We start from the raw sequence: 20172 nt of genomic DNA, 5'->3' as shown, positions 1-20172 counted from the left end.
ACAATAATTGACAGGCTTAAGAAATAATCGAACTCAGAAGACGAATTGATAAAGTGGAAATATAATACAATAAAATATATAATTTGACAGTGCAGATTTAAAGCTTGGATTACAGATTGAGAATAGTTTAACATTGACAAAATAATTAGAAATTTGCTTGTGCTCGCATGATACCATGCATGATCCAACAGACTCTATAATTGACAAATTTAACAGTTTTTTAAAAATAATGAGAACAAATCATAAAATATTTTTAAAATCACTCAAGGTCGTGGTTCTGGCAGCAGAGGATAGTTAATCAACTACAAGTTCTTATAAATTCTATACCAGATAAAATCTAGGATCTTAATGGTTATAAGCGCTTGTCGGCATGGCCATTACTTTAACGAAGAAAAATTTTGTATTTTTCTGCACTGTATTTTCTTTCGAAGCGAAGATTGGGGCCCCAAACATATAAAACTCACGTGAATCCTCTTGGCGGTCGAGGTTCCTTTAGATCAAATTTGGTATGATCGGTGGCTGGTCCAGGCTTCGGTCTTAGCACGTGTCGAATTTAATTGAATATTTCCTTCACCAATAAATTAGGGAATAATTAAATTAAAATTTCTAGAATAATCAATTGATGAATAAATTTACAAAATAATAGATAAATTAGCCTAAGATATTGGCTCACTGATAAAAAATACAAAAATCGAACGAAATTTCACTAATAGGTCTTTGGTAACTTTTTAACAAGGTCTTAACGGTGAGGATTTTAAAAGGGAAGTGTCTTGCCTGCTTCTAAGCCTTTGGCTAGAACCCTTTTCTGAGAATCTCTGTGTAATTAATTTGCATGAAAATTTGCCATTGGTAGAATGATCATGACGTAGGCATGACATCAGTGGCAAGCAGTAAAATATAATTCCTTTGATTACAATAGTAACTTAATTTGTATAATTTTTTAAATTGCTTAATTCTCTGGATACAGTTCCCCTATACAGTGTACATGCACTAGCATATATTATGATAAGGCAAGTTTGCTGGCTGATAACAGATTAATATATGATGCTTTCAAATGATCATCCCTTTTGGTGCCATTTCTATGACATATGATTGGCTTAGACTTGCCAAAGAGATTCATTCACCATGTGACTCAGTTGAATCAATAATTTATAATTTAATATTTCTATACAATTCTTATCATATTCGAAACTGTTATAATTAATTTTTGCTGCTCTTATCAGTGATACAATATTCATGCTATGACCTAGTTCGTTACAAACATTCGACATTATAATGTAATTTCGTGAGTAATAAATAATTTTAACAATAATACATACATTTTATTTTTCTATTTGAAACTCTTTATCCTTTTTCAATAGTTCTTAATTTTAGAAATAATATTATAGCTTGCATGAAAACCTGGCATGACATTTATAATATATTGAGTCAGTCAGCTGTGTCTGAGCTGCTACAAAACATCTGATCAATTGTAAACAAAAGTGTAACCTCCAAAAACGTTCAATGAGCAATTCATAAATGATTTGTACTCAATTTGCAAAACAATCATAATTCCATCAAACAATTCTTTGAAAAAATGCGCAGCACAAAACGGCACTCTTATCTTATACCGGTACTCAGCTGTTGATAAGGAAGCCTTATCGCTCGGGTGCTAACTGTTCGTTTGGCAACCTTTTAATTATAAGGGTAATTATATTTTTTCTAATTAATTCTCTCCTTTCATGAGATTTACTAAAAACAAATTCATCACAGTTTTCACAATAAACACAGATCGAGGGAGAGAAACGAAGGATACCTTCTACTATCAACTTATAAAAATTATTAAATTAATTACCATTTATAACGAATTGGGTGCACATTATACGGTCAAATGACCGTATAAACGACCAAAAATATTATCAAAGATTTGATTCCCTATGACAACTGTGTTAAACTAGCAATAAATACTTGATAAAAATTATGACTATCAAAGATCGTTGATGAAAGATGTTTGACCGAATACTGACCGTGTAATGGGACCTTGAGAAAAGGCTGATCTTTTGTGTTAGAATTGCTTGGAGGAAATATGCTCAACTATAATTCAAGCAAGATCAACTAATACTAGGTATTACATTTGTAACTAAAAAAGTTCTCAAAGAGCAAAAAGTCGTGAACGAGACCTGTATAAAATCAACCAAAACTATTATATTTGAAACTAAAGATAATCTTAATTAAAGAAACAAAAATGTGTTGAAGGAAATTTCAATGAAATCAATTACCGTACGGTATCACATTTGGAACTAGGAATAGTCAGAGTTGAATGCTAGAGATTGAGTTCATGAGTAGGCTACCTGAAGTGGGAGCAGAAGGTTGGCAGTGCCAATTGTGGCTGCCCTGGGCTGCAGAGGGGCTGGGGCGACTGAGCCACGGCTGCTGATCAACGCCAGACCCGTTGAGCTGCTGCCTTCTGATTCCGGCGCTGCTAAAACATTGGACAGTATTAGTTAAATCATATTACTTTCCTTGCCCTATTACCATAGGTAAGGAAAGTATTGCTTTCCGAAAAAATTAAGGTAACCCAATTTCTAAATTTCTATACGTTTCAAGGTCCCCTGAGTCCAAAAAAGTGTTTTTTGGGTATTGGTTTGGTCTGTATGTGTCTGTGTGTGTATGAGTGTATGTGCGTCTGTGTACACGATATCTCATCTCTCAATAATTAACGGAATGACTTAAAATATGGAACCTAAGGTCCTTACACTATAAGGATTCGACACGAACAATTTCGATCAAATGCAATTCAACATTTCCACCCTTAATGAGAGCTGTTGTATCATCAGAAAATAGAGTTAGATCATAATTAACAAACTTTGAGATATCATTTACATATACCAGATAGAGCAATGGTCCCAAAATAGATCCCTGTGGAATACCCCGATTCATTGCCAACAAGTAGAGTTGAAAACCATTCCATCAGCAACAACTGAAACCCTATGGTATCTACCCCGCAAGAATGATTGCAGCCACAAAAATTCAACTCCTCTCACACCATAGTGTCACAACTTGGACAAAAGCAGGTCATGATCCACGCAATCATAGGCCTTGGACAGATCGCAAAAGATACCAAGTACCTTCTGCGATCCATCCAAAACACTAAGAGCCTCCTTATTCAGTCCAAACACAGCATTGTCAATACCTCTACCCCTCCTGAATCCAAACTGGGAATCACAGAAAAGATTATTTCTCTCAAAATAGGAATTCAACTGAATATGAACTGCTCTCTCAAATATTTTTGAAAATACCGTTCCCAGAGAAATTGGCCTGAAGTTTGACATTTCCTGTGAATCACCCTTCTTATACAGTGGCTTTATGGATGAGAATTTTAGTAAATCTGGGAACGACTTCCAAACGACAAATTGATAACATGTGAGAGAGGTTTTGAAATAAGCTGAGCAGTTCGTTTCAAAATAAATGTTGGAATTTCATCCCACCCTGATGATCTGCTATTTTTTGAACCATTGATAATATTGAGTACCTCATCACATGTTATTTCTTTGAATTGGAAAGCTGATTTAGGCTTATTATGGGGAGCATCAAAGGTCCTCTCATATCTCCGTCCACCAGCCGAATTCCTTGAAGACAAGTTTATATATCCTTCAGCAACTATATTAAAATACTTATTGAAGGAATTGGCCACCTGTTGTGGATCAGAGATCAAGCTGGAGCCCATCTTGAGTGATGGACAAGGACCTGCAGTTTTATTATTACCAAGTGTATTTTTGATAACCCTCCAAGTTGTCTTTGTAACATTGCTGGAAGAAGTAATGCAGTGAGATAGGAATTTCCTTTTTGCCAATCTTATAACATTTCTCAGAATTAGTTTATATTTCTTGAAATATTCCATAGTGGTAGGGTTAGGATTGCAATGCAACATCTCAAGAATTTCCCTTTTGCGTTTACATGATACCTTAATACCTTTAGTCAGCCATCCCCTACAAGCTCTGTCACCAGTGTTCACCTTGAATGTTTTCAATGGAAAAGACTCCAAGAAACATTGTCTATACTATGAAAAAACCTGCCAAAACCCTCCAAACAGGAAGTGGCTCTCAAACAACTCTCCCAAGTCTCCCTTTCCAACAGTGAGGTAAAATTTTTAATAGCAGGTTCTGGAAAATATCTTTTACTTACATAGGATCCTTTAATTTTCAAAGCAGCTTCAGAAACCTGAAAGAACAATGCATGATGGTCTGACAGCCCAATATCCAGAGTAGTACAGTTCAAATTACTTATTTCTAAGTTTGTCAAAATAATATCTATGCAAGATATAGATGTGTGATTGCATTGAAATTGAACTCTTGTAGGGGATTATTCATAGGTCCTAAATGATAAGAAGAACATAGATTCAGGAACTTTTTGCTATTATTAGACTTTTGATCCAATATATTAATATTAAAGTCGCCACAAACAAATATACTTTTCTTTATTGACTCAAGACGTAATCTTTTAAAAAGCAATTCAAGACTAAATAAAATTCCTTGAATGAAGCATTGGGTGGCCTATAGATTGAAACGATAACAGTGCCCCTTCCTTTTTGAAAACAATCATCCCTCAACTCCACTGCCGAAATCTCAAGCAAACACTCCACTGACAAACCGCCAATATCATCTCTCCCTAGATAAGAAATTTCATCTCTGAGTAGAACTGCAACTCCTCCTCTAGCCTTATTTTTCCTACAAAAAAGAGACCTCAAGGAATAGCCAGTGAGAGAGTTTAGGATACCTGAATTTGCCGCCCCCAGCCAATGCTCACTCAAACAGATTGCCAATGGTCTGAGCTTATATGTTTCAAAGGTAGCCTCTATTTCATCAATTTTCCCTGCAAACCCCTGGATATTCAAACACATAACATATGACCTGTCGAGTCCATTCAGATCCATAATCTCACCTTGTTCCACCCTTGACCCATTACTTTCATCTATTAAGGACTCTTGCTCTGTTAAATCTACACAATTATTTACCTCTGTCATAAAATTCACCTCTTTTGTAGAAGTGTTGTCTATATTCCTCTTCTGAACATTATCTTTATTCATGTCATTTATTTGCCTTGATAAAAAATAATTTTTATCATAGTTGTCATGACTAATCAGTTTAAATCAATCAGGTCACATGTCTCAACAGATTGAATATTGTGTGAAGTTGTATGGTGTCTTTAAATGCAATTACATTATTCTTTTTCTGCTTGTAAAGGCTGCCGTTTTCATGTGTCTGTTCTATCTGCTTTCTTTTTTCTGTTATCAAACTGACGTCCAAATTATTAGATACTTTTCGACATCTTTGAACAGAAGAAATTATATTATACATGTCCCTAAAGTGGAGAGTATGAAAGGCCTACTTCCACACAGAATATATTATATAATTATAATGCGTATTTCATAAATCAAATTAGTGAAATTGAATAGAGTTTATATTTCCACACATTGAAAAAGGTTTCTAAATTGAATTCCTCTTATTGATAATATCCTTATGGCATTATATATAATTATGTCATGTTTCAGATTCAGTCAGTTCTTTGTTTTGGGAAAAATTGTTCTGAATTATAAATATTCTTTTCTAAGAAGCTCGAATTCATATAATCAGACAATAATATATGGATTGATTATTCATAGAAAGTATTATGATTAATCATAGAGAAAACATACACAATTCCTGTATGCTTATTCTATGGTTATATTTATGACTGTACCTTAAAATTCCGACTGTTATAGTTTTCCAGTTAAACGAGACTATTTCAATGAAAGACTTCTGGCAATAGTTGAATCTTAGATCATAAATAGTTTCCAATACACAAAAATATACATATAATCTGTTCTATGTTGAGATTTACAATAAATGGCCAGTGATGAGGCAATCAGTCGGTCGATGCTGGATTCACAGAGGATTCCATTTCGCCGTTGATGACGCTGCTGGGTTGTGCTGCTATTGGTCCTCTCATTCTCTGCATCTCTTCAGCTGTCGCAGCTAGTAAGCAAGGCTGAAAATAGAAATTCAATTACTTGAAGTCTCTATTAGCTTATTTAACTTCAATAACTGTGCTGAAACAGTGGACAATCATATAAAGTGTAGGTACCAGCGTTATAATTAATCAATGGTTGGTGGGGAAAATAATATTCTACCTTAACAGAAAAGTGATTCAAAGTGTAGGTACCATCGTTATAATTAATTAATGGTACCGGTAGGTGGGAAAAATAATATTTCACCTTAAAAGAAAAGCTACCTCTTCCTTATATAAATTCAGTGCAGTGCCGTACATGAAATGATGATTGATTCTGAAGCTACTGTTGAGCACGATATGGTATTGAAATACCATATGAATTCATTATAGTAAATATAATGAATTCATTGTAGTAAAAGTAATATTCGTTTCTCATTTATGTTTTGTGGAGTACAAATAGCTCTTCTTGGGGGAATTACTATCGCCTCCAAGGTTAGGTTGACACACATATAACGAATCTTGTACTGAGTCACTACAAGATTCGGTACAATCGTCTGAATCGCGGGAGGCATAAACACTCGCTCACCCTTGATTCTTATTATGACTGATTGTATAATAATAACATTTTCAGAGGTAGTGTAGCGGTTGCTAAACACTGAATACAGATATCTTAAAACTATTACCTGTGATGAAACAGCATATGAAATCATACAGGTCGAGCAAAAATCCCGATGTAGATAATCTACGGGACTGCATCTCTAATAAGTTCCGAAGGATTAAGATAGGGTACTAAGGACCAGAGATCGTTCGGAATATATTTCGAGAACAGAGTCTTGTCGGGCTTTATGCTCTATTGTAGGAAATTATATTATCTCCAGCTGCATCTGCCATACAGTCGAAAAATTCGCTCCCAAGCCGAAGTTGGTAACAGATAAAAGCTGATATATGAGCAGGTAAGGACAGAGAATAGGTAATCTCGATCTGACCCCACACACTACATCCACTTAGATCTGTTCCAATATTACAAATACGGAATACAATTTGTTAAATCAATTAAATTTAATTTGTTGAATCAATTACTTCAATGATCGTACTTGATCGGTTCTTGATAATATAGAACGTGTCAGACACAATAATTGACAGGCTTAAGAAATAATCGAACTCAGAAGACGAATTGATAAAGTGGAAATATAATACAATAAAATATATAATTTGACAGTGCAGATTTAAAGCTTGGATTACAGATTGAGAATAGTTTAACATTGACAAAATAATTAGAAATTTGCTTGTGCTCGCATGATACCATGCATGATCCAACAGACTCTATAATTAACAAATTTAACAGTTTTTTAAAAATAATGAGAACAAATCATAAAATATTTTTAAAATCACTCAAGGTCGTGGTTCTGGCAGCAGAGGATAGTTAATCAACTACAAGTTCTTATAAATTCTATACCAGATAAAATCTAGGATCTTAATGGTTATAAGCGCTTGTCGGCATGGCCATTACTTTAACGAAGAAAAATTTTGTATTTTTCTGCACTGTATTTTCTTTCGAAGCGAAGATTGGGGCCCCAAACATATAAAACTCACGTGAATCCTCTTGGCGGTCGAGGTTCCTTTAGATCAAATTTGGTATGATCGGTGGCTGGTCCAGGCTTCGGTCTTAGCACGTGTCGAATTTAATTGAATATTTCCTTCACCAATAAATTAGGGAATAATTAAATTAAAATTTCTAGAATAATCAATTGATGAATAAATTTACAAAATAATAGATAAATTAGCCTAAGATATTGGCTCACTGATAAAAAATACAAAAATCGAACGAAATTTCACTAATAGGTCTTTGGTAACTTTTTAACAAGGTCTTAACGGTGAGGATTTTAAAAGGGAAGTGTCTTGCCTGCTTCTAAGCCTTTGGCTAGAACCCTTTTCTGAGAATCTCTGTGTAATTAATTTGCATGAAAATTTGCCATTGGTAGAATGATCATGACGTAGGCATGACATCAGTGGCAAGCAGTAAAATATAATTCCTTTGATTACAATAGTAACTTAATTTGTATAATTTTTTAAATTGCTTAATTCTCTGGATACAGTTCCCCTATACAGTGTACATGCACTAGCATATATTATGATAAGGCAAGTTTGCTGGCTGATAACAGATTAATATATGATGCTTTCAAATGATCATCCCTTTTGGTGCCATTTCTATGACATATGATTGACTTAGACTTGCCAAAGAGATTCATTCACCATGTGACTCAGTTGAATCAATAATTTATAATTTAATATTTCTATACAATTCTTATCATATTCGAAACTGTTATAATTAATTTTGCTGCTCTTATCAGTGATACAATATTCATGCTATGACCTAGTTCGTTACAAACATTCGACATTATAATGTAATTTCGTGAGTAATAAATAATTTTAACAATAATACATACATTTTATTTTTCTATTTGAAACTCTTTATCCTTTTTCAATAGTTCTTAATTTTAGAAATAATATTATAGCTTGCATGAAAACCTGGCATGACATTTATAATATATTGAGTCAGTCAGCTGTGTCTGAGCTGCTACAAAACATCTGATCAATTGTAAACAAAAGTGTAACCTCCAAAAACGTTCAATGAGCAATTCATAAATGATTTGTACTCAATTTGCAAAACAATCATAATTCCATCAAACAATTCTTTGAAAAAATGCGCAGCACAAAACGGCACTCTTATCTTATACCGGTACTCAGCTGTTGATAAGGAAGCCTTATCGCTCGGGTGCTAACTGTTCGTTTGGCAACCTTTTAATTATAAGGGTAATTATATTTTTTCTAATTAATTCTCTCCTTTCATGAGATTTACTAAAAACAAATTCATCACAGTTTTCACAATAAACACAGATCGAGGGAGAGAAACGAAGGATACCTTCTACTATCAACTTATAAAAATTATTAAATTAATTACCATTTATAACGAATTGGGTGCACATTATACGGTCAAATGACCGTATAAACGACCAAAAATATAATCAAAGATTTGATTCCCTATGACAACTGTGTTAAACTAGCAATAAATACTTGATAAAAATTATGACTATCAAAGATCGTTGATGAAAGATGTTTGACCGAATACTGACCGTGTAATGGGACCTTGAGAAAAGATTCTATTCTCAGCAATTAACTGCAATATAATGTATGCTGATCTTTTGTGTTAGAATTGCTTGGAGGAAATATGCTCAACTATAATTCAAGCAAGATCAACTAATACTAGATATTACATTTGTAACTAAAAAAGTTCTCAAAGAGCAAAAAGTCGTGAACGAGACCTGTATAAAATCAACCAAAACTATTATATTTGAAACTAAAGATAATCTTAATTAAAGAAACAAAAATGTGTTGAAGGAAATTTCAATGAAATCAATTACCGTACGGTATCACATTTGGAACTAGGAATAGTCAGAGTTGAATGCTAGAGATTGAGTTCATGAGTAGGCTACCTGAAGTGGGAGCAGAAGGTTGGCAGTGCCAATTGTGGCTGCCCTGGGCTGCAGAGGGGCTGGGGCGACTGAGCCACGGCTGCTGATCAACGCCAGACCCGTTGAGCTGCTGCCTTCTGATTCCGGCGCTGCTAAAACATTGGACAGTATTAGTTAAATCATATTACTTTCCTTGCCCTATTACCATAGGTAAGGAAAGTATTGCTTTCCGAAAAAATTAAGGTAACCCAATTTCTAAATTTCTATACGTTTCAAGGTCCCCTGAGTCCAAAAAAGTGTTTTTTGGGTATTGGTTTGGTCTGTATGTGTCTGTGTGTGTATGAGTGTATGTGCGTCTGTGTACACGATATCTCATCTCTCAATAATTAACGGAATGACTTAAAATATGGAACCTAAGGTCCTTACACTATAAGGATTCGACACGAACAATTTCGATCAAATGCAATTCAAGATGGCGGCTAAAATAGCAAAAATGTTTTCAAAAACAGGGTTTTTCGCGATTTTCTCTAAAACGGCTCCATCGATTTTTATCAAATTCATACCTAGAGTAGTCATTGATAAGTTCTATCAACTGCTACTATTCCCATATCTGTAAAAATTTCAGGAGCTCCGCCCCAAAGTTTGATTTTAGATTCCCAATTATCAGGCTTTAGACACAATTTAAACAAAAAAAATTAGTGGAAAAGATCGAGCATAAAAATCTCTACAATTAATGTTCAGTAACATTTTCACCTTAAATTGAAAATAAGCTCGAAGTTCGAGAAAATAAGATTATTAAATTGCAAACGGTTGGCAACTGTTGATTCTATTAAATCATTCACTATGGAGAGATAGCAGATATCGTGTGTCTGCAGCGTTATTGTCCTGTCACCAGCTGGCTTAGATCTTTTGAATAGTAGACTTGAGATGCGCGAGAACACTAGCGTCAGTTGATCAATTTTCATAACGGCAAGGAAAGTTGTGTGAGTGCGTCACACCAGATTTTTTCATTCATAACAAGCATATACGATTGTATGGGATGTAGGGTATATGGCCAGGCATATGAACAGTTATTCCATAGATATAAATGTATTTATTTTTGCACTATATAACATTAAAAGGGATGTGAGCGAAGTTGAGGCAATAAGAGCCCCCCTCTTCCACTATCCACTAAACAATATCCCTCTGGATATTGATGATTAAAGAGTAAAAATTGAAGCTAGTATGCTTCGGTATGCTACGGTATGCTTCTTTTAAGAACAAGTAGCCTAGCTGTGACTATTTCAAATCTTTTATCATGGTCAGACTAAATATGGCGTCGATTATCGAGGAATGAATGAATATTTTGAGCAGATATGCGATATTCCCGAAATGTTACCTGCAGTGAAGGCTATTCCAATTGGAGCAGATGGGGCAGGTAATGTGAGGCCGGGTATAGATGGTCCCTGAAGAGCCAGACCCAGCATATTTACACCATTCACTGTGCCTGTGAGTAACAGCATAAATTATAAGTGACAAATTTTATCAGTTTCAACAAGTTTATTAAAAAGGTAAAGTTTATAAAGCTGTTTGTTATCAGAAATAAAAATAATATCAAAACTTCTCGTGAGGAATCACAATTTCATATTCCTATTTAACGGGATTTAGTTCGGTAAGGGACTAACCAGGCAAGCTATTTAAATCTACCTTCAAGGTTTTAATTCAATTAAAAATAACCAATCATTCCACTGAATGATTCAACTCAATTCAATTATCTTGTGATATTCAATGAGAATTCGATAAGCTGATAAAATACTAATCGTATATTTGCATATTTATATCTTCTTAGACTTGATGATGGAAGTCTTGAGCATTTCGGTATGCTGCTCAGTGAGACGTTTGATGTAGCCTAGGCTACAAGCAAGCTAAGGTATGTGCGCTCCGCCTCTATCTATATCTCTTCCATTCTCCTTTGTCGTCCCTTTCACTTTGGCACATTCCTTGCTTTGACCCTTTCCCTTGGGAAATGTCAACTGCCAGACCAGACATTTTTCACGTCACATTAGCACTTGACAATTCAGTGCTAGCAGCTCTGTTCTTTGAACATCTCAACAGGCAACATTTTTAGGCTGTTCTTCACCCATGTCAATAGTCAAGGAATTAGATGTGAATGATCCATTATTTGCTTATTTATGAGTATCAAATTGTCTGATAAAATACAAGATTCTTCTCAATATTTAATAATTTGCGACAAGTAACAAGTACCGTACAAAACTTCAAGTTCCAAAACAGGAAAAGACAACTTTAATACTACATAGACAATATCCCTACGGTAGGCTAGTTGAAATGGAAAAAATGATATAACCTAATACATTTGAAGAGTAGAAGGTAATAATTGATGAACAGTTCAATCATGTTGGAGTACGGTACCATTATATCATTGATTACCTATCAATCAGTTCCAAAAGAGGAAAGTGTCAGACAAATAATGATACCAAACGAACTAACGAAAATAATATTTATAAAAATAGTTCAGCCACTATCAAATAGTTGAGCCATACAGAATAAATACAAGATTCAGGAACCAATGACGAAAATGGGTTAGAGGCTAGATCCCAAGGCTGAGAGGAAGAATTCAGTCGTAAGTGCAATTGTGAAATGTGTGAAATAGGAGAATCATCATCATCATCATCTACACTTCACGGATTAGGTTTATTGCACCTGATCTAAAAAAGTAACAACAAATTAATAATAAGGAATGAATGAGACATGTGAAATAAGATAAATGAGTGGAACAAGGGAAGTAAGATGAGTGCATTATTCAAATAAGAGAAATAGATTATGTAAGTTAGTAAGATAAGTGAATTGAGTCAAATAAGTGAAAGAAATGAGATGAGACAAATTGTTGAAATGAGTGGAATAGTAATTGAAGAAGGAGTAAGTGAACTGACCGAGTTTGGCGTCCTTGAGAGTGGCGGGGTGCTGATGGTGCTTGATGGCCCCCATGCGGCGGTTGACGGCGGTGCAGTCTCCGCGCTTCGGTCGTGGCTGCTCCACTGGCAGCACCCGTCTTCTCTTTTTCGGCAGCTTGGATCGCGCCTGTAACATTTCCCAATCAAGTCTAGCAGCAAATTCGATAGCTACCTTATACCATTTATGTAACTACCTACCTAACTAACATCTATGATACACTTCAATAGTACGGTATGCAGTTTATACAATTTTCAGTACGGTATATGTTTCACTGTTTATTATATGAAATATGATGTTACTCAATATTGTATTTTTTGTAGAATATGAACAAATGAAATTCAATTCTTTTCAGTTCAAGCAGTGATTCCAAGCCTAGATAATTAGGGTAAAGGCTACACTCAGCTATGAATAAATGCTGTATCAAAATATGCTCGTGAATAATATATTGCGCACTTTGCGTCGTCATATTGTCAAAAGCTGATTTCTCATTTTATCTGAATTTATTGTACGAAGTCTCAAGCAGTGCAAGAATGTTATTTCATGCTTTTTTTTTTTATTTCATTCATCTTATAGTTATATTATACTAATAATATCAATAGGTTGCCAATTCCCTGATTTCAATTGAATTCAAATTCCTGTCCCTCTCAAAGAATATTTATTTAAAACTTATTATTTATGATAGTAGCTCTCATTTATTTTCATCTGATTATTATGGTCTGTATTTTCTTATTCAAAGCGTAGCGGTTATCGATTGGCAATCCTCTGTTACATGAAAATTGGTGAAGATTTTTCAGAGATAATTTTATCCATTAAAAGAATGATGAAATTTTATAAAATTTGCACGTCAAGTATCGGCGAAAGAAGTGAAGTGCAACATTCATTTAGCCGATCTCGCTGTTCAAACAAAATCCAGCTGCTCTGACATTAATTCTAATTCTGTTCTGGCAAAGAGATTTCGCCATTGTTAGTCAATAATTGAACATTACTCAGGCAGCCACCGCAGAAGCGGCAGCACTTTTCCGGATTCAAGCTCTTTATATTAATGTCTTTTAACGAGTTTTGGTAATGAGTTTTTCTTTCATCAAAGAGGGTGGCAACCACATCGATCACTCTCCACTCACACAGTCTCACTCACTTTTCTGGCTCATTTATTCTCTTTCTCGCTGAAAAACGTCTTCTGCGATTCATTTGGACGTTTCTTTTCTTGAGGCGAAAGAAAGGAGGGAGGGGTAAAAGTGATCTTAACCTCTCCTAAACTGGGTCGCCGATTCATTTCAAGCTGATACTGGTTTAATCTGGTCGAACAGATAAGAAACTGGACTTTGATTTGCCTTTGGCTATCCTCATTCCCTGGCAGTGACGGTGTGGGACTGTGGGAGGCGTGTGGCAGACTGCAGACTGTTCGGTGTCGACACAAAGGCATTACAGCGCAGCAAAGCCAGCCAGCCGCTTTGTCGGCTCAGTCCTTCTCTTTCCGTCAAGTCTTAGTGAATTATGAATGTTTAGTTTAATATTGCAAGCCAGTCTACAAAAGGAACGCCCTCCTCCCCCCTCCACAGTCGGGAAATTCCCTGCTTTGTCGACTTTGTGTTTCGCAATCTGCTTGCTTGTGTAACACAGCATCATTGCCTCTCGTCGCGCCGATTAAATATTAGTTTTCCAATTAGCCTGACGAATATGCTTATCGTATCATACGACGAATAATTAAAAACAAGCTGTATGCTTAACGAAATTTCAAATTACATTCCATAGCAATTTTCATCCGGAAAATGTTCATGATACCCTCATGACAGGTTCAATTTTCCAGTGTACGTTTAGAAGATTAAATATTCCTTTTGTTCGGCACTTCTTTCAAGACGATTCAACTTTTTCATCAAAATAATGGAGTATGAACCACTTTGGTAAAGAGTGATCATTCTATTGCTATGCTCAGGAAGTCAGCATTCTCGAAACGTATAATTTTCCTCCACTATGAGTCATAGATTCAAAGCTATAATGTAACGGATTACAGCTCACTCTCGCTCAAGTATTTCTATGATTTTCGGCAATTTTTCAAATATTCGAATTTCTTAGAATAATGAGGTTAGCTTATAGGTAGAATGAATAGTTTTTTCTTGTTATAAAGGTAACACTGTGCGCTTTCACGTAAAACCTCATATTATCATCTAATGTTATTAGTACTTTACGTAACAAGTCCGGTAACGATAATTTACCGCATAATTATGATTGTTTCATACGAATGCGGTAAATACGTTAACGTACAAGTTACGTACAATATTTTTGTCATACTTATCTGAGAAAGAATAATATTGCTGAGAAACAGAAACCATTACCTGCTGCTGCTCGAGCTACTGCATTCTATAAACATGACCTAGCCCGTAGCGCCTAGTTCATAGCAGACAGACCCTTCGAGCTCAAATAACATAATAAAGGCCTAAATTAAAAGATTTCAGATGAGTTCTTATAACTTGAAACTCCTTAAATGAGTTCTTTAATTATTTGAGTTAGTATATTAATTACTCAGATGTTATTGAGACTCAGTAGAGTCCTAACATACTCGACTGTAAAGAGAACATATGATCTCTTTACAGTATAGTATAACGTAGTGAAAATCACATGTTTTCCTGTTCTGCAATCAGCTGTTTGCCGGCTTGATTTCATGCATGGAAAACAGCTGAGATGAAATGACTATTACAAAAAATATTTTATGCTGTTTATTCGATTTTGTTATAAAATCAAAAATTGACGATGTAAAATTGTTCAACTTTTACAGAATTACTCTCTCAAAACTTAAATTTTCATTCTCTAAAACTAACTTAATCTGAGTTTATGAGCTTCCCTAGTTGGGGTTTACGATTCTTCTAACTTAATTCACAAATTAATTACAATAGTAGATGACTGGAAATATATATAACGGACCTAGATTCTCTTTTATCTGAATCAATAGATCACCAGAAAATAAATATATAGTTTTTCACTTATAATTATAATTTCAATTTAGACTTTTCATCAGACTACCTTAAAGAAGAATAGCATTTTTCTCTGGAACTTGCTTCTAAATTGAACATTGTGCTTGTTGATGGAGGAATGAATGATCTCACCTGAGTATGCGAGTAGAACATGGAGAAGTTGGAAACGATGACAGGCACGGGGAGCGCGATGGTGAGTACGCCTGCGAGAGCGCACAGCGCGCCCACAAACATGCCGACGTAAGTTTTTGGCGCCATATCGCCATAGCCGACCGTTGTCATGGTAACGATGGCCCACCATAAACCTTCCGGTATGCTCTTGAAGTCGTTGTGCGGATTCGCCTGCAGGGATTAAACTTATAGTCGTCATTCCGGCTTCCATATGAAAATAGACTACTATTGTCCCCCCCCCATGCGCTCTGCTTGCTACTAACACTCAGCAGTGTTTCAGCTTCGTTAAGAGCTTCACTGGCTTTCCACCTCACACTAAATGAACTTCTACAATAAGAAGGTTTTATCATCTACGTGATAATTAAAACCAATTCATCAAATGCCCTGCTAGGCTTTAGGAATGTGTTTGTGTTTTCCACTTGGAAACTGCGGCAGAAAGTGATAAATAGTACTCAGTATTAGTTTTTCCTTGGAAATATAAACAGCGATGGATTATTTTTAAATGAGAATGAAGTTAGAATAGTCATACTCCTAATGGTTGAAATGGTTGTAATATCAAGGGGGGACACCCCAGTTTTATGTTTTCAGTAATTACCTTTTTAAATTGTCTTCACATAGTTCGACTGCGATACTATTCGTATACTATTCGTACTATTACGAATAGTGCGATACTATTCGTTTACTACGTATACTATTCGTACTACATTTTGAGTTTTCATGTGATTTACATTGAAATTATCATACTCCCAAATAGTTCGACCACTCAAACCTTACTTACCAAATTTCAAGTATTCGTTTGTATTTAAATTTTTAGTAGTTTCCAGCATGGAAAGTAAGTGACGTAAACACAATATTATTCATTAGATTTAGAGAGAGATGCAGAGTGTTTTACTGTTTGAGAACACATACGATTTTGTGATGTTGAAGAATTTACTCATCAACTACGAAGAGGAGATTTCTCTCACGTTCTATGGAATCATGAATATGCATCTCTATAAACTCGAATGTGCAGGTCCATATGGTTAACCTATGGATATTGACAGATTCCAAAAAGTTTAGAAAACCCAACTGAATTGTAGGCTAAGTATTGAGGGAATAATTTCTTATTGACATCACCATTGATTTGAAAGTTTGATTTATATTATTTTAACTGCATTGTCTCAGCATAGTAGATGAGCGAGGAATATTATTTGAAAGTTAGATGTATTTTACCTGCAGCTTTTCAGCATAGTAGATGAGCGAGGCAAACACAACAATGCCGAGGACAAGGAAGAAGACGAGCAGCGTTAGCTCCTTGGCGGACGCCTTGAAAGTGTGGATGAGTATCTTGAGGCCTGGCGAGTGCCTGGTCAGCTTGAAGAGGCGCAGGATGCGGATGATGGAGAAGAACTCGACGATGTCGGACTTGTCTAGGCGCTGGTCCAGGCTGTTGTGCAGCAGGCTGTCCGTGTAGAAGCTGAGTGTCGCTACCGCGTCTATCACGTTCACCGGCGACTTCACGAACTGCACCAGGTTCGGACTCACCTACAAATTAAAACCACAAATGACTGATACATGAGAGGAAATTGATTGTTTCAGTTAGATGGGAAATGGAGAGCCTCATAGATGTTTCCTAGGAGGTGGTATCGTCATGTAAGATGTTACAGTTCACAATATTTCTGTGGAATATGATAATTAACAAGAATCCGAGACTCACCAAGTAATAAAGGGGAAATACATATGGCAATGGTCTTCTGCTCTTACTTTAATTTCATGCAAATAAATTAATTCTGTAAGCACAGGTAATTACTAGGTTTGAATTCTTCTTCCTTTCGTTTCCCTAGGTACCATACTCTATTCTTAAAACGTACTTTCTTCATATGGTTTCTTGTATTATATGTCTTAATAAATTGAATGCAATAATATAGATTTCTGGTATGATGCAATTCTTAACAAGTTAGTAATGCTGAAATACTATAGATTGAGGTTCAGTTCAAATCAAATCAAATCAAATCAAATTTTATTCACAATTTCAAAAAAACAATTTAGGGTCCTGCCAAACCTGTAGGTTTTTGTTTTTTGTAGTTTATTGTTTATTGTTTTGAAGGGACGGATTCTAGGATCCAAAGGTTCAAAGAGCCCCACACGTCAAGCAAAGCTTATTGCGATCCCAAGTAGTATGTTAGTTGAGCAAACCAATACCCGTGTTCTTTACGAGTACCAGGAGTTTTTCCATATACTAACATCCCATTCATCACCCGGTTGCTTGTTGCAATCCATTGTGATATGCTTTTCAGTCTCTTCAGACTGATTAGTCCTCATGACCTACGTAAGTTCCACTCCTGGCCTTCTTTGAAGGTCCTACCGCTGAGGAAGGGGTGGCCAAGCTGCCTCTAGGGAGCCCGGCCACCCTCGACTTAGCCTCTTGACCTACATTTGTGCCTGGAGTTTCACCCATCTCTGGTCTCTTGGGTTTGTCTTTTTGCCCCTCCGAAGCTCTCCAGGGTCAAAAGCCTCACCTGTCCCAAGAAGTTTTGCCTGAATGGCCGCCCTTCTCTGAGCAATGGTGAGTTTTGGCATCTACACCCACAAACTCGTGACCTACGTGAGTTCCACTTCTGGCCTCTTTGTAGGTCCTTGCACTGAAGGAGGGGTCGCCAAATTTCCTCTGGGGCACCTGGTCACCCTCGACTTAGCCTCTTGACCTACATTTGTGCCTGGATTTTCACCCATCTCTGGTCTCTTGGGTTTTTCTTTTTGCCCCTCCGATACTGCCCTGATGGGGCAGATCCCGTGGGTTTGAAGGCAAGGCAACTTCTGGAGTTGCCTTGAGGTCCATTTTAGTCACCTCTTACGACAAGCATGGATACTGTGGGTGAATTCTGGTTTTCAACACATTCTTGAGTACGATGATCGACTCAAAGCTCCCCCAACCCACAGGGGGCTTATTGAGGTTCAGTTGATGGCATGCATCGCAACTACTACTTTCATTTCCCAATGTATGGCAACATCGCATATATGACGTTTCGGTCGACTTGACAGCAGCCCGAGTTGAAAAGTACTGAAAATAATGTTACCCCTTAGAAAGATTAAAGTGCATTGAGTTTCACAGCTTCTAACTCGAGCTGACTAGCTAACAGGCACCTTCACTAGAGGTGTATGTTATACAATTCATAAATATCGCAAATTATTTATTACAATTTTATAATTTATTAGAATTAATATCCATAAATTGAAGTGGTGCCACTGATCACAGACAGACCGCAAAGCGAGTTCATGTTATGTGAATCAGGAGTGGCAGACTACCATAGAATACAGCCAATCTGTCAAGTATATTGCTCAAGATGTTTTATATTTCACTTTCACTGAATATGTTTTTAAAAAAATGTGAAAAAGTTTAACTCAAATTAACTTTAAGCCATCATTAATTAAAGCGCTGCGTGTTTATTGTACTGAATAGCATCATCATCTAAGGTGCAAGGATTAGGCTATTGCCTGTTCCGACTTACAAACAGCTTATACAGTAGTTATTTGAATTTAAAAGAGTTATAAAAATTTACATTCGTACATAACATGTCATTTATTGCCATCTCTTACGTGGTCTTTCAATCGATCTTTTACCTTTTGGTCTATACCTGTTGGGGAAGCCTTTCTGCAGACATTCTTTTTACTAAATATGTTCCTCAAAAAGTATGAAGAAGTTCAATCCAAATTGAATATGAGCCATTATCAATATTGGAGTGGTGTGTTGTGTGTGACTGACCACAGAGCGCACAGCGAGCTCGAACGTGAACCAAGCGTTGCAGGCCAACTCGACGTAGAAGAAGGCCTGATGCGGGTCAGTGCGCTGCTTGTCGAGTGTCCACGCCCAGCTGCCGTTGGCCAGACTCACGCTGACGTTGCGCACACTCGCCACACGCATGTCCGGGTGCGTCTTCAGTGCGAACGACAACACTGACACGCAGATGAAGAACACCGACATCACCGCCACCACCTTACACACAACAATATTATACACTTATGTAAAATTTGTAACAATATTCATTGTTCCAATTGTGAATTGCTATGTTGGCAGCCTGCGAGCTGTGGGTAAGGAGAGTGGGAGTCTTGTCTTGTGATGGAGTCTTGTCTGTTGTTGTCTGAGCTTTGTGAATTTCGTGAAATGTTATTAAATACTTATTCTGGAGCCATTGTACAAACTTATGAGGAAAAATGAGCCATGGGTATGGTCTTCAGAATGTATGATAGCGTTTTCTAAATGTAAGACTGCTTTGTCTGAAGCTTCTATGTTGGTTTTGTATGACCCTAGCAAGGAACTAATTTTGTCAGTGGACTCTAGCTCATTTGAGGTTGGGGCAATTCTAAGTCAAATTGTAGATGGAGTAGAGTGTCCTATTATTTTCGGATCTGCTACTTTAAATTCTTCTCAACGAAATTATTCTCAATTATACAAAGAGGCATCAGCAATCATATTTGGGGTAAAGAAATTTCATAAATATTTGTATGGCCGTAATTTCACTATTTTCAGTGATCACCTACCATTGAAGACGATTTTTGTTGAGAATAAAAAGATTCCAATCATGGCATCTTCCAGATTAATACGTTGGGCAATTAATATTGTCAGCCTATAATATTACAAAATAGTTCACAAAAAAGGAAGT

At 36.2% G+C, this 20172-nt stretch overlaps 1 protein-coding gene across 3 annotated transcripts in view; it reads right to left on the bottom strand.

Annotated features, from left to right (window-relative positions):
- The window catches only part of LOC111053314 (potassium voltage-gated channel protein Shaw), a 240237-nt gene that overhangs the window by 4741 nt on the left and 215324 nt on the right, over nt 1-20172 (bottom strand). For 2 of the 3 annotated variants that reach the window (XM_039425061.1, XM_039425063.1), the window contains 7 exons: nt 19275-19505; nt 16745-17056; nt 15494-15703; nt 12371-12518; nt 10819-10926; nt 9462-9589; nt 5599-6006 (listed from right to left, as the gene is read on the bottom strand). In XM_039425061.1, coding sequence (XP_039280995.1) covers nt 5884-6006; nt 9462-9589; nt 10819-10926; nt 12371-12518; nt 15494-15703; nt 16745-17056; nt 19275-19505 — 1260 coding nt within the window. In that variant the 3' untranslated portion in view covers nt 5599-5883. Of the gene's footprint in view, nt 1-5598; nt 6007-9461; nt 9590-10818; nt 10927-12370; nt 12519-15493; nt 15704-16744; nt 17057-19274; nt 19506-20172 lie in introns of those variants that run through there. The other variant, XM_039425067.1, reaches the window with a different exon arrangement.

This window comes from Nilaparvata lugens, chromosome 1 (assembly GCF_014356525.2).
Source record: "Nilaparvata lugens isolate BPH chromosome 1, ASM1435652v1, whole genome shotgun sequence".
Classification (NCBI taxonomy): Eukaryota; Metazoa; Arthropoda; class Insecta; order Hemiptera; family Delphacidae; genus Nilaparvata; species Nilaparvata lugens.
This window is presented reverse-complemented; position numbering and strand designations above follow the sequence as displayed.